The 24,431-nt window shown below is 44.5% G+C and overlaps 1 protein-coding gene across 1 annotated transcript in view; it reads left to right on the top strand.

Moving 5' to 3' along the window:
* Window positions 1-24,431, top strand: part of LOC126483634 (dedicator of cytokinesis protein 9) — a 344,753-nt gene that overhangs the window by 173,661 nt on the left and 146,661 nt on the right. Inside the window, exon 19 of the mRNA XM_050106687.1 lies at window positions 19,115-19,309. Coding sequence (XP_049962644.1) covers window positions 19,115-19,309 — 195 coding nt within the window. The remainder of the gene's footprint in view (window positions 1-19,114; window positions 19,310-24,431) is intronic.

The following is a 24,431-nucleotide window of genomic DNA, read 5'->3' as shown; positions in this document are numbered from 1 at the left end:
CCAACCAAATCAGTGTATTCGTCCAGGCCAGAAAGTATGCAGTGTTATTCTGACAAGTGGGCTCGTACTGCTACGTTGGAATTTGATTTGATTTTTTAGGTACTGGAATACCACTATGTGCTCTCCCAAATTGTGAAGTTCTGTTTGGTTGCATGCACACATTTCATATGGTTGCATGTACACATGCATATGTGCGTGTGGGATGTGTGTGAACATGTGCACTAAATGCCTGACTGTTTAGTTTTCTTAAAAGAATATGTAAGGTTCAAAAGTTAATCTCCTAACAAAATTGAAAAGATAAAAACATATTGAAACTTCCATATTTTAATTAGTCGGTTAGTTTATTAGCTATTTTCGTGTTCCATGTGCGGCATCGCAGTTATTTAACAGCTGTAACATACTTTCTCAGCAAAAAATATCATTACACTGTCCATTTTCATAATTGTATTTTATGTGAATCTTAAGCTACTTTTAATTTACTTATTCATTTTGTGCAAATGTTTATTTATACTTAACACTCCATCTTGCTGTGTGTGTGTGTGTGTGTGTGTGTGTGTGTGTGTGTGTGTGTGTTTTATTTATATATATGTGAATGCTGCTGTTGTTTTGAGCTGTGATTTGTTGTTGACAACCAATATCCATTTTCATCATCAATGACTTGTTGCCACCCCATAAGATAATACCGAGTGAAAATGATAAAAATATTCCACCTTCTTGCAATTGTCATCTCCAAAGTCTAATATTATGCATAATGGAAAAGTTGCAGGGTTTAGACATTTAATATGGTCCGTAACAAGTTTTAAATATGAGAGGGAAAGGTGTGACTGAATGTAAATAATTTAAGAGTAAAGGTCAAAACTAACTGAATAATAGAGGCAATGAGTTGTCGAAGGGCACACAAATGAGACTGAAAATTCCGAAAACTAGCAAAGATTTTAACATTTTTTTTTTTTTTTTTTTTGTGCCTGTTGATGACTCAACATGTGTACTATTTGGCAAGTTGTTACCCTTACTTCTAAATTATATAACAAATTTTATGTTTTAGAGGCATTGTTGTTACATTACATCCTGGTTGTTATCTCCTCTGAATTAATGCATACTGAGCTTTCAAAAAAGAAAGAAAGTATAATGCATTAGCTGTTACCTATGGCTGCACTCACATATCAGTAGTTTTGTTGTGATGACTGATGGTAAGTAAGTACACTATTGTACATGCAATAATGTCAGCTGCCCTCACGTCTGTCTGTTCAGGCAAGCATAGCTTGTGGTGGCTGCATTCCGCCCCCTCCACCCCCTCCCCTTCTACCCCTCCACAACTGCCCCAATACTTCATGACATAGCACTTGCAGTGTTGTGGCCAAGCGATGTGTGCGGAGGGGCGTGGGGAAAAGTGCATGTCTATGTGTTGTGCTATTGAAGCATCAGTACGTTATATAATGTGTCCGTTATGCAACAAAATTTAATAATTTTTTAACACGGTTTATGTTCACTGAAGTAAAAAAGATGTTCCATTCCCTGTTTTGTCCTTGTAGCATTTGGGTTTATTTTATTTTATTTTTTTAAATATAGCAACCTGTGTTCCTCATCAGGGATCAAGCTATCTCCATACCAAATTGAAATCGGTTCAGCAGTTTAATCATTGACCTGAACACATGGCGTTACTTCCATGTTCAATAATATTAATATGGAAGTATGGATTAAACACTCTGAGAATTGTGGAAGCATTCATTACGTTGAATTCCATTCCATAGAAGACGTTGTTGTTGCTGTTGTGGTGTGCAGTCTGAAGACTTCAAAGTTTCTAGTGCTTCTCTCTGAACTTTAATTCCTGCTCCAAATTTTTCTAGGGTTTCCTTTACTACTCATTCAATGTACATATTGAATAACATCAGGGATAGGCTACAACCCTGTCTCACACCCTTTTCAACCACTGGCTTCCTTTTATGCTCCTCAGCTCTTATAATTGCTGTCTGGTTTCTGGACAAAATGTAAATAGCCTTTTGCTCCCTGTGTTTTACTACTGCTACCTTCAGAATTTCAAAGAGAGTGTTCCAAACAGTGCTGTCAAAAGCTTTCTTGAAATGTACAAATACTATAAGTGTAGATTTGCCATTTCTAACTTACACTATTTGATCAAAAGTATCCGGACACCCCCAGAAATATATGTTTTTCATATTAGGTGCATTGTGCTGCCAGCTTCTGCCAGGTACTCCGTATCTGCAACCTCAGTAGTCATCAGACATCGTGAGATAGCAGAATGTTGTGCTCCGCGGAACTCACGGACTTCGAACGTGATCAGGTGATTGGGTGTCACTTGTCATATGTCTGTACACAAGATTTCCAAACTCCTAAACATCCCTACGCCCACTGTTTCCAATGTGATAGTGAAGTGGAAACGTGAAGGGATACATACAGCACAAAAGTGTACAGGTCGACCTCGTCTGTTGAGTGACAGAGACCATTGACAGTTGAAGAGGGTCGTAATGTGTAATAGGCAGACATCTATCCAGATCATCACACAGGAATTCCAAACTGCATCAGGATCCACTGAAAATACTATGACAGTTAGGCGGGAGGTGAGAAAACTTGAATTTCATGGTTGAGCGGCTGCTCATAAGCCACACGTCACGCTATTAAAAGCCAAACGATGCCTCGCTTGGTGTAAGAAGCATAAACATTGGATGATCGAGCAGTGGAAAAACGTTGTGTGGAGTGATGAATCATGATACACAATGTGATGATGTGATGGCGGGGTGTGGGTATGGCGAATGCCCTGTGAACATCATCTGCCAGCATGTGTAGTGCCAACAGTAAAATTCGGAGGCAGTGGTGTTATGGTGTGGTTGTGTTTTTCATGGAGGGGGCTTGCACCCCTTGTTGTTTTGCGTGGCACTATCACAGCACAGTCCTGCATTAATGTTTTAAGCACTTCTTGCTTCCTACTGTTGAAGAGCAGTTCGGGGATGATGATTGCGATTGCATTTTTCAACATGATCGAGCGCTTGTTCATAATGCACGGCCTGTAGAGCACCTCTGGGATGTTTTGAAACGCCAACTTCGTGCCAGGTCTCACCGACTGGCATTGATGCCTCTCCTCATAGCAGAACTCCGTGAAGAATTGGCTGCCATTCCCCAATAAACCTTTCAGCACCTGACTGAACATATGCCTGCAACAGTGGATGGGCCAACACCATATTGAATTCCAACGTTACCGATGATGGATGGCGCCACGATCTTGTAAGTCATTTTCAGCCAGGTGTCTGGTTACTTTTGATCACATAGTTTATCTTCTAAGATAAGTCATAGGGGCAGTATTGCCTCAGATGTTCCTACGTTTCTCTGCAATCCAAACTGATCTTCCTTGAGGTCAGCTCCTATCAGTTTTTCAATTTTTCTATAAAGAATTTGTGTTAGTATTTTGCAGCCATAACTTACTAAACTGATTGTTCAGTAATTTTCACACATGTCAGCACCCTCAGGGGGCTCAGCATTTAGTTGCTGGGTATGGGCTTGACAACCCTGGGGTCTCTCAGCTGGGGACTGGGAAGCGCCACCTGTCCTCAATACCGTAAGCTCTGAGCGTGCTTCAACAACCACCGTAAAGTGTGACGGTGGAACGTTGTACGGTTCAGAGCCCGGGGATCTTGGTTTAACTGCCTGGGTCACGAGGACGGTATAAACCTCTATAGAAAACCCCTCAGTCTCAAGGTGTGCTGCGCGCCGAGGAGACACATGGCTGTTGAGGTAGAACAGTTGCTAGCGGGCAACCTCTGGGGATCCTGCCACATCCCCGGTTGTATTAGGCTTACCCAGGCAAGTGGGGTTCTGTCTGGGTGGACATTCCTTTCCCTAGTTGCTCATGGGACCACCATGAAAAGAAATACGAATAGTGCACAAGCACGAGTCTCTAAGAAAGGTAAGTTCAATGCTTTAAAGTATGACCCCCAATCGTTCCCTTCCCTGGCCACACCAGGGGAGGAATGGCGGTCTAAATTACCTGGTGAGACGTATTCTCCTCGATTTCTGGTTTGCAACTGAACAGATGGGGACTCATTTCTGACCACAAAGTCTCAGTTTTTTTGTGGAAAATTTAGACGACAAGTTTGGAGAAGTTGAGGGCATGTCTAAAATGAGGTCTGGAGCAGTCCTCATACAGACAGCATCCCCAGTACAGTCACGAGCATTGCTTGTTCAAACAAATTTCGAGCTTGCAGCCGGTCGTCGTTCAATACTTAGCACAATATTTCAACTGGGCACCTGCCAGTCATCTTCAGGTGAGCCGTCGCAGACTGGCGAAAATGTCCTCCGTTCCGCAATATATAGCGTACTGTAACTATTCTGCGCATGCGTCGAAAACTTGATAGTTGAACCACACTGCCTGCCGGCAGCACCGTCATTGGTGGAATAGCGGAACTCAGTTGCCCTCTGTGCTGTTTGCCACGGCCGTCGACGCACTCTGTCGTCTTCGATTTGAGCAAATGGTGGAGATGATGGGATTCCATGCACTGCCCAGCTGGTAGCCACTGTCACGGTTTAACAGATTTTCCGCCAGTCGTATTTCTACGGATTCTTTAATAATGGAGTCCCAGAAAGACGTTGCTGTGGACAAAATCATTGTTTTCTCATACTCCATTGAATATCCAGTAGAAATACAATGTTCAGCAATAGCGGACTTGCTTGGCTGCAAAAGGTGGGTGTAACGTTGATGTTCAGTGCAGCATTCTTTCACAGTGCGTGTGGTTTGACCTCTGTAAGCCATACCACATTGGCACGGTATCTTGTAAATTCTGGCCTTTCGTAGTAACAGATTGTCCTTAACTGATCCCACAAGGTCCGCAATCTTCGATGGTGGCGGAAAACCACTTTTACCTGAAATTTTCGGAGGATTCTTGCTATTTTAAATGAAGTGTTGCCAACGAAAGGAAGAAAAGCTAAAGATTGTTCCAGCATGTTCTCCTCTTTATTCACTTCCTGCTTCTTAGTTTTAACTGTTAGTGCCCTGTTAATCTGCTGGATGGAATTCCCATTTTTGCTGAATACTGTCTTTAGATAGGCGAGTTCTTGAGGTAAGCTATCTAGATCTGAAACAGTATGAGCTCTATGAACAAGTGTTTTAAGCAAACTCATGGTTTCCGATGGGTGATGGCAACTCGATGCTTGCAGGTACAAATCAGTAGGTGTGTGTTTCCGGTAAACTGAATGCCCTAGAGAACCATCATTCTTCCTTCAAACCAGGACATCCAAGAAAGGCAAACAACCATCTTTCTCTATTTCCATGGTGAACAGGATGTTGCTATGAATGGAGTTGAGGTGATGTAGAAACTCCATTAATCTTCTCCATGAGGCCACACTATGAAAGTGTCATCCACATACCGCCAAAAAACTGTTGGCTTCAGGGCAGCTGATTCAAGCACACTCTCTTCAAAATCCTCCATAAAAAGGTTGACCACCAAAGGAGACAGGGGACTACCCATGGCGACACCGTCAGTCTGTTCAAAATATTCTTGATTAAACATAAAATAAGTTGAAGAAAGAGCGTGCCTGAACAAAGCAGTGATATCAACAGGAAACATGTTACCAATCAGTGTCAAAGAATCTGCAAGAGGAACTTTTGTAAAAAGTGAGACCACATCAAAACTTACTAGAAGGTCTACACTGCTAAGACGAAGAGCCCCCAGTCTATTGATAAAATCAGCTGAGTTTCGTATGTGATGTGAGCACTTGCTTACGAAAGGTCTCAGTAAGGAAGCGAGACGTTTAGCTAAATCATATGTAGGAGCTCCAATGTTGCTCACTATTGGACGCAGAGGAAGACCCTCTTTATGAATCTTTGGAAGGCCATACAGTCTTGGAGGTACACACCCATGTGGTCTTAACCTCTTGATGGTCTCTTGCGGTAAGGAGGAGGAATTTAATAGTGCTGAAGTTTTTCGTTGCACACGTCCTGTAGGATCGTAATCAATCCTCCTATAGGTAGAGTCACTTAGCAGACCATACATCTTATCTTTATACACACCACAAGGTAACAAAACAGTTGCATTACCTTTATCAGCTTTCAATACCACTACGTCAGGGTCCTCTCTCAGATTTCATAATGCAGCCCTTTCTGCAGAGGTTAAATTACTGCGTTGAGTAGGAGCCTTCAACAGAGCACGGCAAGTTTCCCTTCTTATTTCGTTTGCAGCATCCAAAGGAAGACGTCGTACAGCTTCTTCAACACCACTCAAAATACTTATTAATGGCGGTGCTGTAGGTGTAGGTGCAAAATTGAGTCCCTTGCTTAATACAGACAGCGTAGTGTTGTCCAAATTCTTCTCCGTGAGATTGACAACGGAACGTCGTACCATTATCCCTTCTGGCGACGGCTTCTGTGGCAACAGTCGATCAAATTTTGATATCTGCCGACAATTAGCATCATTGTGGATTCACTCGAACTTGGCCGAAGTCACTCCGTCAACCCAGTCCCATGATACAGGAGAAAGATACCTTGCAACCTTCAGATGTAACTGGTAAAGTTCTGCTGAAATAGCATCTAACCTTCGTCTTGTATAGCAAATCCTCTCCTTGACAATAGCATGACTAGCCTTCTCAGTAATCTTCCGTGCAGTGGCGGTCTTAATGAAATGAGTAACTCTAGCAAATTTTGGTATAATGCTGTGGTCCAGACATCTCAATAAAAAGATTAATGAACTTAAAAGCTTTGCTCTTTTACCATGTAGCTTTTCGAAACTTCAGATATGTGAGGCCATCTCCTCCCCGTAAAGGCGTCTGATGTGAATTTTAAAATTTTCCCAGCAAATTGACTGTTCAAGCAAATTTCGGGCTTGCAGCCGGTCGTCGTTCAACACTTCGCACGATATTTCAACTGGGCACCTGCCAGTCATCTTCAGGTAAGCCGTCGCAGACTGGCGAAAACGTCCTCCGTTCCGCAATATATAGCGTACTGTAACTATTCTGCGCATGCGTCGAAAACTTGATAGTTGAACCACACTGCCCGCCGGCAGCGCCGTCGTTGGTGGAATAGCGGAACTCAGTCGCCCTCTGCATTTGAACAGTCAATTTGGGGGTCCTAAAGATAGTAGGGTCACCACTGGCGTCTTCATCTTGGTTTTCAAGGGAGACACCCTGCCCGAGAAGGTCAAGGTGGTGATATATCGATGTGATGTTAAACCTTACGTCCCTCCTCCCATGCGCTGCTTTAAGTGCTGGAGGTTTGGGCATATGTCATCGAGATGTGGTGCCAACCCTACCTGTCGGTATTGTGGACGTGCCTCCCACCCCAACGTCCCGTGTTCGCCTGTTTGTGTCAACTGCGGACAGAAACATTCACCTTGCTCATCAGACTGCGCGGTTTATCAAAAAGAACGGAAGGTTATGGAATAAAGACCTTGGACAAGCTCACTTACACAGACGCTAAATGCAAGTACGACCGAATTCACCCTGTGCGCATATGATCGACGTTGGTGCCGCAGCTTCGATGTCGCCATCCTTGGTGACGAGCCCCCAAGCTCAGCCGCTTTTTGTGGGCCGTCCAGCCCGGCCGTCTATTCGTGCCCCCCAGGTAGTTGGGGGAACACCCTCTTCCGTTGCTCCCGTTTTCAACATCGAGAGTAACAACCCCTCCTTCTTTGGGGACTTCAGTCCCCACGTCTGAGCCAGGAAGTGCCCGCCTCCTCCGGCTCCCCTCGTGCAGAAGGGATCGCTTGGTGCCCTCCCTTCCACGGTTACTGCCTTTCCACATGTCAGCCAGTGGCTGAAAAAGCCACCATCTGAGGGCCGTAGGGCTTCCAGGTCTTCCTCGGTCCATGAGACTGGGTCAGAAAAGCCCACCCAGCCTGATAAACCGAAGGACAAATGGGACACTACCAAAAAGAAGAAAAAGCAAACGGAGAAGGACATAGAGACAGAAAAGGAGTTCACCACTGCACCTGAAGATGATGTGGAGCATCTAGCGTCCACTCAGGAGCTAGATGTTGCTCGACCCGCAGCTCCTATGGAAGTTGATCAGGCAACTTCACATTTGGTGGCGGCGAGCACTTCAAAGGCGTGACCTATCCCCCCCCCCCCGAGGTTCTTTCATGTCTTCACAGTTGGATACCATTATCCTTTAATGGAATTGCCGTGTTTTTTTTCCACCATCTTGCTGAGTTGAAACAGCTTTTGTGCCGCTTCCCTGTCACTTGTCTGGCCCTACAGGAAACCTGGTTTCCTGTTGGGCGGACCCTCTCCCTCTGTGGCTACTGGGGTTACTATAAGAACCGTGTCAGTGTCGTCCTAACTGCCGTCTGCCTCACGTCTGCTGTGCAGCGAGCTACCATAATTTAAGTATTAACTGTATTTTTCTTACTTGTCACTTCTTCTGTGTGTTTTTGCTTTTAGGAAGCTTTAATTGTCGAGTGCTATTAATAGTGTTCCATAGATTTCGTATTTGTTTTGAATACAGTCAGAGAGAGTCCCTTTAGTCAACCATAGTGCCAGTAGTGCTAGTGTTTGTTTTCAATACAGTCCAGAGACAGGTAGTGCTATTTTCATTGTTTTCTACAAGAAGTGGCTAGCAATCACAGTTTAGTGAATAATCAGCCGCCTTTAGTGAATTAGCAGTCTAGTTAAAAGTTGATTAACTCTCTTCAGTAAATTGATTCCTTAGGATGGATAGGATGTGTGACTGCTGTGTACGGACGCAGGAGGAGCTGGCCACTGTTCGCGAACAGCTGAACGTGTTGATGGCCGCGGTCAGCCGTCTTCAGGCTGCTGCCTCGGAGTGTAGCGGCAGTGGGGAATCCGGTGCGTGGCAAGGTACACCCCAGGTGTTACATGCTTCACCTACTGTCCCTGCTGTCGAGACACCTTCGTGGGTACCGGTCGAGATTGGGCCACCCTCTCCCCAAGGGGAGTGGCGGGTTCAGCGACGTTCGCGGCACACGGGGCGGAGGGTCAATGTGGACGCTGGCCGTGTGGCACCGCCCGCTCTGCCTGTGAGTGGACATGTGGCTGCTCCTTCAGCAAGGTCCGAACAGGCACACGGGGGGAGGGGTTTATTAGTTATTGGGAGCTCCAACGTTAGGCGGGTGATGGAGCCCCTTAGGGAAATAGCGGAAAGGTCGGGGAAGAAGGCCAGTGTTCACTCTGTCTGCTTGCTGGGGGGTCTCATCCGAGATGTGGAGGGGGTCCTACCGGCAGCGATTGAGAGCACTGGGTGCACCCGACTGCAAATTGTTGCTCATGTCGGCACCAATGACTCCTGCCGTCTGGGTTCAGAGGTCATCCTCAGTTCGTACAGGCGGTTGGCGGAATTAGTGAAGGTGGAAAGCCTCGCTCGCGGGGTGGAATCAGAACTAACTATTTGTAGTATCGTTCCCAGAACCGATCGCGGTCCTCTGGTTTGGAGCTGAGTGGAAGGCTTAAACGAGAGGCTCAGACGACTGTGCAGAGATCTGGGGTGCAAATTTCTCAACCTCCGCTATCGGGTGGAGAAATGCAGGGTCCCCCTGAATAGGTCAGGTGTGCACTACACGCCGGAAGCGGCTACAAGGGTAGCGGAGTACGTGTGGAGTGCACATGGGGGTTTTTTAGGTTAGAGAATTCCCTACCTAGGCCCGACAAGACGCAAAAAGACAGCAGTAGGCAAAATGCAACAGGGAATGACAATATTAATGTGGTAATAGTAAACTGCAGGAGCGTCTATAGAAAGGTCCCAGAACTGCTCTCATTAATAAACGGTCACAATGCCCACATAGTACTAGGGACAGAAAGTTGGCTGAAACCAGATGTAAACAGTAATGAAATTCTAAACTCAAATTGGAATGTATACCGCAGAGACAGGCTGGACAGTGAAGGGAGAGGCGTGTTTATAGCGATAAGAAGTGCAATAGTATCAAAGGAAATTGATGGAGATCCGAAATGTGAAATGATTTGGGTGAAGGTCACAGTTAAAGCAGGCTCAGACATGGTAATTGGATGTCTCTATAAGCCCCTGGGGTCAGCAGCTGTTGTGGCTGAGCACCTGAAGGATAATTTGGAAAATATTTCGAGTAGATTTCCCCACCATGTTATAGTTCTGGGTGGAGATTTTAATTTGCCGGATATAGACTGGGAGACTCAAACGTTCATAACAGGTGGCAGGGACAAAGAATCCAGTGAATTTTTTTAAAGTGCTTTATCTGAAAACTACCTTGAGCAGTTAAACAGAGAACCAACTCGTGGCGATAACATATTAGACCTTCTGGTGACAAACAAACCCGAACTATTTGAAACAGTTAACTCAGAACAGGGAATCAGTGATCATAAAGCGGTTACTGCATCGATGATTTCAGCCGTAAATAGAAATATTAAAAAAGTAGGAAGATTTTTCTGTTTAGCAAAAGTGACAAAAAGCAGATTACTGAGTACCTGACGGCTCAACACAAAAGTTTTATCTCAAGTACAGATAGTGTTGAGGATCAGTGGACAAAGTTCAAAACCATCGTACAATATGTGTTTGATGAGTATGTGCCAAGCAAGATCGTAAGAGATGGAAAAGAGCCACCATGGTAACAACCGAGTTAGAAAACTGCTGTGGAAGCAAAGGGAACTTCACAGCAAACATAAACATAGCCAAAGCCTTGCAGACAAACAAAAATTATGCAAAGCGAAATGTAGTGTGAGGAGGGCTATGCGAGAGGCGTTCAATGAATTCGAAATTAAATTTCTATGTACTGACTTGGCAGAAAATCCTAAGAAATTTTGGTCTTATGTCAAGCGGTAGGTGGATCAAAACAAAATGTCCAGACACTGTGTGACCAAAATGGTACTGAAACAGAGGATGACAGGCTAAAGGCCGAAATACTAAACGTCTTTTTCCACAGCTGTTTCACAGAGGAAGACTGCACTGTAGTTCCTTCTCTAGATTGTCGCACAGATGACAAAATGGTAGATATCGAAATAGACGACAGAGGGATAGAAAAGCAGTTAAAATCACTCAAAAGAGCAAAGGCCGCTGGACCTGATGGGATACCAGTTCGATTTTACACAGAGTACGCGAAGGAACTTGCCCCCCTTCTTGCAGCGGTGTACCGTAGGTCTCTAGAAGAGCGTAGCGTTCCAAAAGATTGGAAAAGGGCACAGGTCATCCCCGTTTTCAAGAAGGGAGGTCGAACAGATGTGCAGAACTATAGACCTATTTCTCTAACGTTGATCAGTTGTAGAATTTTGGAACACGTATTATGTTAGAGTATAATGACTTTTCTGGAGACTAGAAATCTACTCTGTAGGAATCAGCATGGGTTTTGAAAAAGACGGTTGTGTGAAACCCAGCTCGCGCTATTCGTCCACGAGACTCGGAGGGCCATAGACACGGGTTCCCAGGTAGATGCCGTGTTTCTTGACTTCCACAAGACATTTGATACAGTTCCCCACAGTCGTTTAATGAACAAAGTAAGAGCATATGGACTATCAGACCAATTGTGTGATGGGATTGAAGAGTTCCTAGATAACAGAACGCAGCGTGTCATTCTCAATGGAGAGAAGTCTTCCGAAGTAAGAGTGATTACAGGTGTGCCGCAGGGGAGTGTCATAGGACCGTTGCTATTCACAATATACATAAATGACCTGGTGGATGACATCAGAAGTTCACTGAGGCTTTTTGCGAATGATGCTGTGGTGTGTCGAGGGGTTGTAACGATGGAGGGTTGTACTGAAATGCAGGAGGATCTGCAGCATGGTGCAGGGAATGGCAATTGGATCTCAATGTAGACAAGTGTAATGTGCTGCGAATACATAGAAAGATAGATCCCTTATCATTTAGCTACAAAATAGCAGGTCAGCAACTGGAAGCAGTTAATTCCATAAATTATCTGGGAGTACGCATTAGGAATGATTTAAAATGGAATGATCATATAAAGTTGATCGTCAGTAAAGCAGATGCCAGACTGAGATTCATTGGAAGAATCCTAAGGAAATGCAATCCGAAAACAAAAGAAGTAGGTTACAGTACACTTGTTCGCCCACTGCTTGAATACTGCTCAGCAGTGTGGGATCCGTACCAGATAGGGATGATAGAAGAGAGAGAGAGAAGATCCAACGGAGAGCAGCGCACTTCATTACAGGATTATTTAGTAATCGTGAAAGCGTTACGGAGATGATAGATAAACTCCAGTGGAAGATTCTGCAGGAGAGATGCTCAGTAGCTCGGTACGGGGTTTTGTTAAAGTTTCGAGAACATACCTTCACCGAAGAGTCAAGCAGTATATTTCTCCCTCCTATGTATATCTTGCGAAGAGACCATGAGGATAAAATCAGAGAGATTAGAGCCCACACAGAAGCATACCGACAGTCGTTCTTTCCACGAACAATATTAGACTGGAATAGAAGTGAGAACCGATAGAGGTACTCAGGGTACCCTCCGCCACACACCTTCAGGTGGCTTGCGGAGTATGGATGTAGATGTAGATGTAGATGTAGAATATGACAGGTTGTCTGGCGGTGTCTGTGTTTATGTTCTTGCCACTGTTCCTAGTGCACCAGTGCCACTTCACACAGCTCTGTAGGCTGTGGCTATTAGAATCTGGGCAGGAATGGAGCTTACCATCTGTTCCCTCTACCTTCCCCTGGATGAGGTTGTCCCTCTTGCCGACCTAGCTGCCTTGTTCGCCAAGCTCCCCCCGCCATTCCTCCTTTTGGGGGACTTTAATGCCCACCACCCTTTATGGGGTGGGGCCCAGATCTTGGGCCAGGGTAGGAACGTTGAGGCTGTCTTGTCGCAGCAGGACATTTGCCTCCTTAACACTGGTGCTTCCACACATTTTAGCTTGACTCATGACACATACTCAGCCATTGACCTTTCTCTTAGTAGCCCAGGTCTTCTTCCATACCTCAGTTGGAGGGTCCACGACGACCTCTGTGGTAGTGACCACTTTCCTATCCTGGTTTCTCTTCTTCAATTCCAACCCCCTGACCAGCTGGCACGATGGTCTCTTCGTGGAGCTTATTGGGCAGCCTACACCTCAGCTACTATGGCCATTGCTCCGCTTCCTGGTGACATTGATTTGGCAGAGGACGAGGTCACTATGGCCATTGTTTCTGCTGCCGAGGCAACTGTCCCCTGCTGTTCAAGTACCCTAAGGCATAAGTCAGTCCCTTGGTGGACACCAGAGATTGCAGAAGCTATCTGGGACCGCCGGTGAGCCCTGCACCGACACCGGCGTCATCCTTCCCTAGAGAATCTGGTTGCCTTTAAACGGCTGCGGGCCCGGGCTCGGCGGTTAATCCGGCGGAGCAAACAAGACTGTTGGGAATGATATATTGCCACCATAGGTTCTCACACCTCCCCATCTCAGGTGTGGTAGCAGGTTTGGCGCATTTTTGGCTTTCGCCCTCATGCATCTGTCCCTTGCCTTTCTCTTCAGGGTACACTTTGTACTGACCAATCGCCATCGCTGAACATCTGGCAGAGTACTTTGCTCGTATTTCCGCGACAACAGGCTCTAGCGCTGAATTCTGCGCCACTAAAGAGCAGGCTGAGTGTACACAGTTGTCGTTTCTCACGCACCGTTGGGAACAATACAACGCCCCGTTTAGTGAATGGGAGTTCCAAAGTGCCCTTACAGCTTGCCCCGATACCTCTCCAGGTCCAGACCAAATTTACAACCAGTTTCTTCGCCTGTTTAACCGCATCTGGACGGAGGGCGTTTTCCCAACTCGTTGGCAGGATAGCGTTACCATCCCAGTGATGAAACCTGGTGCAGATCTGCTGGTGGTTGATAGCTATTGCCCTATCAGCCTTACCAATGTTATGTGCAAACTCCTGGAACTGAGGGTGAGTCGGCGGCTCATGTGGATCCTCAAAGCTCGGGGCCTCCTAGCCCAGCAACAGGTGGGCTTCTGTCAGGGCTGCTCAGCGATCGACAATTTAGTCTCGCTAGAGTTGGCTATTCGTACAGCTTTTACTCGGCGAGAACATCTAGTTCCTGTTTTCTTTGATCTTCAGAAGGCTTACGATACCACCTGGTGCCATCATATCCTTCCTACACTGCACGAATGGGGCTTACGGGGTCTACTTCCGATTTTTCTATGGAGTTTTCTCTCCAATTGCTCCTTTCGGGTTGGAATTGGCACTTATTTTAGCTCTGCTCATATTCAGGAGAACGGTGTACTGCAGGGCTCGGTTCTCAGTGTTCCCCTCTTTTTGGTGGCAATTAATAGTCTTGCAGCTGCAGTGGGCTCATCGGTGTGTTCCTCTCTATATGCTGATGACTTTTGTCTTTATTACAGTTCCCCAAGCATCAGTGTCGCTGAACGGCGGCTGCAGGGAGCTATCCGTAAGACACATTTTTGGGCATCCAACCATGGTTTTCAGTTCTCAGCCTCTAAGACCTGAGTGATGCATCTCTGTCATCGTCAAACGGTCCACCTCCATCCAGAGCTCTACCTTGCCAATGAACTCCTTCGTATTGAGGAGATGCATCGCTTCCTTGGCATGCTGTTTGATGCTCAGCTCACTTGGACACCTCATCTTCGCGAGCTTAAACAACATCCTTCGCTGCCTCAGCCATACCGCTTGGGGAGGGGGGGGGGGGGGGGGGGCTGCACGAACAACCCTCCTATTGCTCCATAAGGCCTTAGTCCAGTCCCGTATCGACTACGGGAGCGTGGTGTACGACTCAGCAGCACCTTCAACGTTGCAGATCCTCGACCCGATTCTCCATTGTGGCGTCAGACTGGTGACAGATGCCTTCCACACTAGTCCAGTGACTAGCCTTCTTGTAGAAGCTGGAATCCCTCCCCTACGATTCCGCTGACAACAGTTGCTTGCATCATACATCGCCCATGTCCATGCCTCACCCGACCACCCAAACCGCAGGCTCCTTTATCCATCTTCTGCACTCCCCTCCCCACGACGGTGGCCCAGGTCGGGTCTCCCAGTCGCGATCCGCATTCGTTCCCTTCACTTGTCACTCGAGTCCTTTCCCCTTCCTCCATCCTTCCGGCCCTCTTCTTCTACCCCTCCTTGGTCCCTCCCTCGCTTGCGGCTTTGCTTGGATTTGTCCTGCGACTCCAAGTCCTCCTTTCCACCTCCCAGTCTTTATCACCAATTCCTGGCTCTTGCCTCGTTTCGCAATGCAGATGTACTCTACACTGATGGTTCTGTGATCAATGGTCGCATTGGGTTTGCTTTCATCCACAGCGACTACGTTGACCAGCATTCCCTGCCTTGTGGGAGCAGTGTTTTCACTGCAGAATTGGTTGCTCTTTATTGTGTACTCGCTCACCTTTCCTCCTGCCCTGGGGAGTCATTTGTCATATGCAGTGACTCCCTGAGTGGATTACAAGCACTCGACCAGTGTTTTTCTCGTGACCCTTTGGTGCGCGGTAGTCAAGATGCTGTTTTTGCTCTCGTTGAGTGTGGTCGTTCAGCGATGTTTCTGTGGACCCCGGGCCACATCGGCATTCCAGGAAACGAACGTATTGATCGGTTGGCCAAGCAGGCCACCACTTCGCCACTCCTGGAGCTTGGTCTCGTGGAAAGAGACCTCCGGTCAGCCCTACATTGTAAGGTCTGTGATGTCTAGAACTCTGAATGGTCTGTCTTGAACACGCCAAATAAGCTCCGCATGGTCAGGTCGTCCACAGCCGTATGGAACTCATCCTTGAGGGGCACGCTTAGTGTCTCAGTTGTTCTCTGCCGTCTCTGAATTGGACATACGCGGTTGACCCACAGCTATCTCCTATGTCGTGAGAACCCGTCCAAGTGTTGCTGTAATGCAGAGCTGACAGTGGTCCATCTTCTGACGGACTGCCCCCTTTTAGCCCCCTTGCGGCAGTCCTTTAATTTACCAGCTGCACTTAATTTAATTCTAGGTGATGATGGCTCTATAGCTGACTCAGTTTCACATTTTATCCGTGCAGCTGGGTTTTATCACTTGCTCTAGTGTGGGCACTCTCGCACGATTTCTCAGGCTACACCCGCTCCAGTAACTTTTAATTGTGATGTGGATACCAAAATAGTGTCTTTTATGGTAACAAGTTGTGTTGGTACCTCTATCAATGCTTTTCAGCTGGAGCTTCTTCGTTTGCAGTTGAGTGGTTGACGTTTTACCTGATCCATCAACCACTGTAGTCTGTTTTACTCTAGTCAACTATTTGCTCTGCTCCTTTTAAGTGTCCTCTGTTTTGTGTTATTGCAGTGTTCATTTTAGCTCTGTACCCCTTGGTGTTCCCTCCCTCTGGGTGCCGAGGTTACGCTTTTACTGTATAGGCCTTTTACAAGTATGTCTGCTTGGAACAGAGGACTGATGACCTTGATGTTTAGCCCCCATCAAACCCCAAGACCAACCAACCAACCACACGTCAGCAACTGATTTTTTTGGAATTAGATTTACTACATCTTCTTGAAGGCTGATGGTATTTCGTGTGTCTTATGCATCTTGCACACCGGATGGAAGAGTTTTGCCATGCCTAGCTCTCCCAAGGCTATCAGTAGTTTTGACTGAATATCGTCTACCTCGAGGGCCTTGTTTCGATGTAGATCTTTTGGAGATTTGTCAAATTCTCCCATCTCTTCTTCACCTACTTCCACTTTCCTTTCTATAATATTGCTTTCAAGTTCATCTCCCTTGTATAGACCTGCTGTGTACTCCTTCCATCTTTCAGCTTTCTCTTCTTTGCTTAGGACTGGTTTACCATCTGAGCTCTTCATATTTGTACAGCTGCTTCTCTTTTCACCAAAGGCATCATTAATTTATCTGTAGGCAGTATCTCTCTTGCCCCTAGTGAAATATGCTTCTAAATCCACACATTTTTTCTCTAGTCATTCCTGCTTAGCATTTTTGCATTTGTTGTCAATCTCATTTTTTAAACATTTGTATTCCCTTTCACCTACTTCATTTACTGTGATTTTAAATTTCCTCCTTTCATTAATTAAATTCAATATCTCTTGTGTTATCCAAGTATTTCTACTAGGCCTCATCTTTTTAGCTGTCTGAACCTCTGCTGCCTTCACTATTTCATCTCTTAAAGCTACCCATTTACCTTCTACTGCATTCTTTTCCCTTGTTCTACTCAACTGCTGCATAAGGATCCTTCTGAACTCTCCACAACCTCTAGTTTTTTGAAGTTGTCCAGGTCCCATCTCCTTAATTTCCTACTTTTTTCCAACTTGGAATTTAAATAAATTTTTCAAAGGGAAACTTAGAACTGCTCAGAGAGCTATGGAAAGGTCAATGTTAGGTCTCATTAAGAAAGATGGACAGAAAAGTGAAGACATATGAACAATAACAGGAGTAAAAGATATTATAGAATGTGTTAAGACTCTAAAATGGCGGTGGGCAGGACATACTGAACGAACAAAAGATGGAAGATGGACAAAATCAGATTTAGAGCGTAGTCCCAGAGAAAAAGGAAGACCACCAGGGAGACCACCTGATTGCTGGGATAAGAAACTCAGGGAAGTTGCAGACTTCAACTGGCAGAAGACAGCAGCATAGAGAGATGCATGGAAACACCTCTCAAAAATGTATTTAATAATTTAAAGACGCTGCATCTTGTATAGATTGAATTAGCTGAACAATAAATAAATAAATAAATAAATAAAAACCAAATGTTAGCAATGATTAAATTATACTCGGTGCAACATTCTAGCTGAGTGCGTCCTCTTTCATTCCTTTCCGCCAGCCCATATTCATGTGCTATTTTCCTTCTCTTCCTTTTCATGCTATCGAATGCCAGTCCCCCATCACAATTAAGCCTGTGGCGCATAGCATCCACTACAGTGGACAGCTGTTAATGGTCGTTTCTTTGGCATTTTCAATCAGTCCTGAGGCTGCAAATGCATACAGTTCACTGCAGTGGGCTCTCCCTACTGGTGTTGTGTCCTGCATGCATTTTCAATTTCATGACTGATTGAAAACGCCAGAGAATTGACCATTAAAAGTTGTCCACTGCAGTGAAATTCATGCACCTCAGGGTTAAATTTTTGTCTTCTTTAACTATCTGAATAATTTCTTTTTATCTCATCATACATTTCTTCAATCTCTTCATCGTCTGAAACCTTTACTACTGTGGTAGGCATTGGCTTCATGTCTATCTTGGCTATGATAATGCATACACTATGCTATTAATAGTAGCATATCCACATTCCTATTTTCTTATTCATTATTAAACCCACTAGTGCATTACCCATATTTGAACATTTATTTATAACCCTGTTATTCACTTGAGCAGAAGTCCTGTTCGTCCTACTATGGAGCTTCACTAAATCCCACTATGTCTAACTTCAGCCTATCCATTTCCCTTTTTAAATCTACTAATCTACCTGCCTGATTAAGAGATCTAACATTCCACAGTCTGATCCCTAGAATACCAGTTTTGTTTCTCCTGAAGACGACATCCTCCTGAGTAGTCCACACCTGGAGATCCGAATAGGGACTATTTTACCTCCAGAATATTTTACCCAAGAGGACACCACTATCATTTAACCATACGGTAGAGCTGCATGTAGTCTCCCCTTGCTTTCAGCCATTTGCAATGCCAGCACAGCAAGGCCGTTTTGGCTGATATTACAAGGGCAGATAGGTCAATCATCCAGACTGTTGCCCTTGCAATGACTGAAAAGGTTGTTGCTCCACCTCAGGAACATCATGTTTGTGTGGCCTCTCAACAGGTACTCCTCCGTTGTAGTTGTACCAATGGTATGGCTATCTGTATTGCTGAGGCATTCAAGCCACCCCACCTACGGCAAAGGTCCATGGGGGTACATAGAACATACCAACCATCCAATAAAAGTGTAGAACATACCGAACAATAAAAGCAAGATGAATTTGAAAAGTCAAAGTGTAAACACATTTTTCAAAGAATAAATATGTTTTCATAATTTGCATTATATTCTTCACCATAAATTTCTTGTGCTGCATGCTTTATAAAGTAGCCTACATTCTCCATACCAAATTGAATTGAAATTGGTTCAGCCGTTTAATCATGAAAATGTAATAGACAGATTTGCTTTCATAATTATATTATTTGTATAGATTATAGGAAATTAATGTGAGAGTAACACCTGGCTTCAGAAATGTTAGAATGTATGTCTCACATCGTTAAAGTATGTGTTTATTATATACTCACACTGCAAATCCCTATCTTTCAGTTTGTTTTTGTGCCTCCTACTGTGCAGTCATCAACCACAGTCCATGAAGAAATGAGTAGACATTTACCAACTCTTTTACGTCCTGCAAATACAGATTTCCTTGTTGTCAATAAATTTATGCATCATTCAAGTTTCTTTTTTGATGTGATGGTGAAAAGTATGGCACAATATTTGTTGACCACTGGCCGAATAAAGGTAAGAAGACTTGACACTTTATTTTAAATAATAGCCATCATAAGTTTCCTTATTTTAGTTTTTTGTGATAAACCAAATTCTAAAACTAAACTAAACTTCATAAAATTTTTTTGTGCGGACTTAACTTAAATGTTTCATCAGTGTTTCTACTATCACAGAATTTAACTAGCTGTTAACGGAATGATTTATTCTCTTATATGGATAATAGGATACTTCATTGGTATATTACATTAATAGTAGTCATGGGTTTTATACTAAAATACCAAGTTGAGCAAAAGATAACATACAAACTATTGCTTGTATGGTAGTCTGGCTTGCATAGAAATACCCAGGATTCTAATTGATAGCAAAAAACTGTATCTTCTGAATAGTCACCAACAAGTGACAGAAGTGCTGTGAGTTACTATTTAAACAGGCTTGCTAGCTGTCACTTTTCACAAGTGACTGTGAGCAACAGACCTTGCTGTAATGGTTGTAAATTTCTGCTGTAGTGAATGCCAAAGTTAATGAATGTTCTTGCATGATCAGATATGCTAACTTTTATGAACCAAAGAACTCATAGTGAACCAGTATCATCATAGCTAATTGTATCCACATGTAAATTGTACCTCATATTGCTCACTGTGTGGAACTTGGAGGGGAGAGGGTAAAATGTTATATTAAACACATCAAAATTATGATAGACACATTTGAAGAAGTGGGCTATGCAAGCATGAACAAGAGTAGAAGACGTGAAATACCTGTGGAACTTATACACGGGACCATTCTACAAGTGGCAAGTTCCATTTGGTGGATAACTGAACATCTAATTGGTATATTGCATAAGTGGGAAAACTGGCAGGATTTATAGTATAGGGGCAGCAGTTTAGAGATACCTGAAGTGCTATCCTAACAAAATTTAACATGTGCAGGAAATGGGATCAAATAGTGTTGTGTGATACATAGCAGGATAGCATAGGTCAGGATGTAGCAAGTCCTATCCAATAATTAGTACCACTGCCGTTTGTTAGTAATTGTATCAACAGTCTTTTCCACATGATTGGTCTCCATCGTCTCCAGATGCTACATCTACATCTTAATCATGTCCGTCACCAGTGCTTCGACTACCTATCATTGTGCTCAGAAATAAGGAATATCTTTTCTTCATGCTCAGAAATAAGGAATATCTTTTCTTTGTGCTCAGAAATAAGGAATGTCTTTCCTACAATTCTTCCCAACTCTCTCAAAGAGAGATTCCATGGTGTAATGACAGCTCTGCTGTAACTTTTGCACAATGTTTCACGTGAGCGTAACCACCAGCCAGCTGTCTACCAGAATGTTTGACCACTACATAACTTGAGTCCAAGAGCAGACTGTTGACCTCTCAGTGGTAAAAGCAGCTCAACTTAAATGACTGTTTCACAACCCTTACGATCTGGATCCTCTCTGCCCCTTTACACTGCAGTTCCACCTTCTCTAAATTAACCAGATAGGAATTGTCCTTACAACACATCTTCAATCTTACAAATCTTTTGGCTTCAGTCTCTAGTAGCATTGGTCCCATAACATGTAATTTCCATCTTCTTCTGATCTAGCCCCCCCCCCCCCCCCCTCTCCTACCTTCCAACCACTCCTCCCTTTCATCGAGTGCCACATGGACTTCCCCCTGCCTGTACCAATGCAAGCTCACTGGTTGCACATTCTTGTCTGCTTTCCAGTATGCTGCTCCCTGCCAACCTTCAGATACCCCTCACTCGCATATCACTTTGTTTCCCTCCCTACTCCTTTTTTCCTCACACCCCAGTCAGGCTGGGAGAAAGTTGTCAGCTGAGAAACTGTGTGTGTGTGTGTGTGTGTGTGTGTGTGTGTGTGTGTGTACGCGCACGCAAGCACATGTGTGCGCATGCACACACACTCTTGCGCTTCTGAGTTTGCGTTTCTACAGTGTTCCACTGTTGTCAGTCTCATAAAAATAACCCCATGTCCAAGGTAGGTTCCAAAGGTTTCCAGCCTGACTATGTTTTTAAAGTTGTCAAAATAAAACAATGATGCTATTTTTCAATGGAATCATCTTTTATTTCAGTACACTTTTCACATCTGTGAATTCACAATTATTTGCCTTTCGGAAGGTAATCTGATTCTTTCTCGGCAAAATGTCGTAGCTTTCACTTTGTCATCATCAAATTTCCATCCTCGAAGATCTTCCTTCAGTTTGGAGAACAGATGGTAGTCACTTGGGACAAGATATGGACTATAGGATGGGTGGTCAGTCTCTTGGAAGCCACATTCCTTTACTGCAGCCTTCACAATTGCTGCCATGTGCACTGGCACGTTGTTGTGGAGAAGACAAACACCATGTGACAATCTTCTTCGCCTCTTTAGTTTGATGGAGTTGTGTAATTTGTGCAGAAGTGAAGCATAGTATTGTGCATTCATAGTGGTATTTCGTACTTTGAAATCAACTAAGAGAATTCCTCTGGAATCCCAGAAGATTGTTGGCATGATCTTCTTTGTGGACTCAGTGATCTTCACCTTCCTTGGTGGAACTTCACCTGTTTTATACCATTCAAGAGAGTCAACTAACTGTGCTGCTTGAAACATGGAATTGACTGTTTGTTCCCTTCTGTACATGAAAAATTAGTCCACAGAGAAACAAGAGCCAGGTAAACATGGGAACTGAAATGAAATGTTCCTATCAGGCAAGAGACAGATACATGTAGAAAAGTGGAAGACTCATTGCCTTGGTGGAGGTGGAGGATGAGCAGCAGCAGCATATAAGAGGACAGCAGAGACTATAGGCAGGTGAAGCACTAAAGAAATGATTTGACCCATGATAGAAACGGAAGATATCTGGATTACATCCAGACTTAGAAATCATTACATCCAGACTTAGAAATCATAGCCTTATAAGTGACCCAACTTACAAAACAGAAGCTCTGAACCTCACAATGAAATTATAGATGTGGTTTTACCAAGTGATAACAGCAGTGGCTTGATGCAGGACTGTAATGATAGTGTGGGATCAATAATATGTAGTTGTGGATGAGTGCAATCTGTGGTACACACATTGGGAATATGGATTAACTCAAAAAGATACCAAACAAGCTAACACATTTTCATATGTCTATACTTGTACTGGCTGAAGAAAATTGGGAAGCAGTGCAGAATGACAAAATTTTCCCTTTTTCTTCTGTTTGAAATAATTTACTTACACTTTGTTAGATATGTGAATGGTTTTGTGATGCCAAATGAGTACATAGCAATAGGAAACAAGGACTGTAAGGGCAAAAATTGCTGAAGAAAAAAGTGGTGACATAATGCCAAGCCACGCAGCATCAAGTATTGCTGGCACTTTGTGACACTGGTGGAAACCATGCTGGTCCCATGTTGAACCTAGGATCCTTGGAGACTGGCTCGAGCAATGGGCGATAGCACCCACTGGGTGGCTTCACATCAGTGGATCCAGTTGAAAGGCTGTAACTATTAAGATGAGCTGAGGGTTCATAGATCAGTGGCTTCACTTAGTTGGTGATACTGCTTGAAGAGAATGGAGTAGCTGAGCCATACATTTAACTAATGACAGGCATGGAGTGTGCTGGTCAAACGCATGATGCTGAAGGAATGCTACTACTGGCTGGGCTGTGAGCACTTATTCTCCCTCCAATGTTATAATTGTGGCTGTGGAAACGCTTTTTTTACACAATGTAGCACAGCAGTCAACCAATTACAGCAGAATTTCGCATTGTAGGGTGCTGTGCCAGTGTTTTCACAGTGCCCAGCTGCAGATTTCCTTAGCAGCTGGCCTGTATAACTCTTAGATGGTTATGAAGGCCTGCGTGAAGCTCAGGCCACAGTGCTACTTACCCCTTCGGAGAGTTCTATTCTCCAAATTCCAGGCTGCTCCTGAGCTTGTGAACTATTAAAACGTATGGTACTGCTGCGCCTACAGTTTTCCTGTGCCCCTGTGGTGCACTGTTTCCCATGCCACTTTTTACACTTTATCCATTGTCTGTTCTTCTTGCCCATACACTCCATCATGTGGTGTTCTGCAACTGGTACACCTGGAATGTTTCATCACTTTGGTTAAACTTTGTGGTCAGTCCATTGGTTTGGAAGGTAACGGACTGGGAGAACAGGTGGTGGATGGCTACTCACTAGTGATGGAGACAGGCCACACAAGTGATTACAGAGATTATGACAGTTTCTGAAGTTGAAATTCTGATTACTATGACTCATTGGTGGCACCCTCTGCAGTTTTATTGAGCATGCTGAAATGACTGTTCTGCCCTCATTTGCCCATCCTGTGCTGTTGACAGCTTGCTGAGGGAATTAAGTGTGGCAGGATCAGCAGTAGCATTCAGGTATGTTAGATTCTTTGCTGGCAGAATTTTGAAAGGGTTATTGGGTATGTACAGCATAGAGTACATTATGTTCAGAGACCCTCCTGGGGGGCCTCACGGCTCTTTTGTGGAGATTTTCCACGGTGCACACAGGGCCCCTCGCCCATTCTTCCTCCCTGGGTTGCATCTCTTTCCCTGTGCCCCACCCTCTACGTCCTTGTTCCTTCCCCTCTGTCCCCTCCTTTCCCTCTCTCCGAGTCCTTATTTACATCAGTTGACTATCCATCTGTTTTTGTTTCTCTTGCTTTTTCTTTTTCACCTTTCCTTTTTGGCGTTTTTGGTCTTCTTTTGGGGTTTGACCACCTCTCCTAAATTTTTCTCCATAATGTGAGCCAGCTGAGGAATAACACCTTACTTAGTGTCTTCGGCATGCAGCCTTAACACCTCTTCCATCTTTTCCTGGACTCCGTTGTCCTTTAACACTATAGTCAGCATGGTAGCAAGTGGTGTGGTTATGTACTCTTTGGTTGAATCCCCTGACAACACAGTGACTACACTTCTGATACCTGAGTTGTTACCTCCCTGTGTGTGCAGGAGTGGTTGCTTGTCACTCTGGAGCATTGGAACTTCCAGCAGTGGGTGTCGTGCCAGACGGCCCTTGCTATGGCTGGGTGGCAACCAAGGAGAGAGCCCCTGATCAGAGTGAGTGGTATTAGGTGGACGTTTCTTGTATGTAACACATTAAGCTTCAGAAAACTGTCAATTCTTCTATGGACTTCTCTTAAGTTGGCAGTGGAGCTTTT

Source organism: Schistocerca serialis, chromosome 6 (assembly GCF_023864345.2).
Source record: "Schistocerca serialis cubense isolate TAMUIC-IGC-003099 chromosome 6, iqSchSeri2.2, whole genome shotgun sequence".
NCBI lineage: Eukaryota > Metazoa > Arthropoda > Insecta > Orthoptera > Acrididae > Schistocerca > Schistocerca serialis.
The sequence above is the reverse complement of the archived record's forward strand: the minus strand, read 5'-3'. Positions and strand labels throughout refer to the sequence as shown.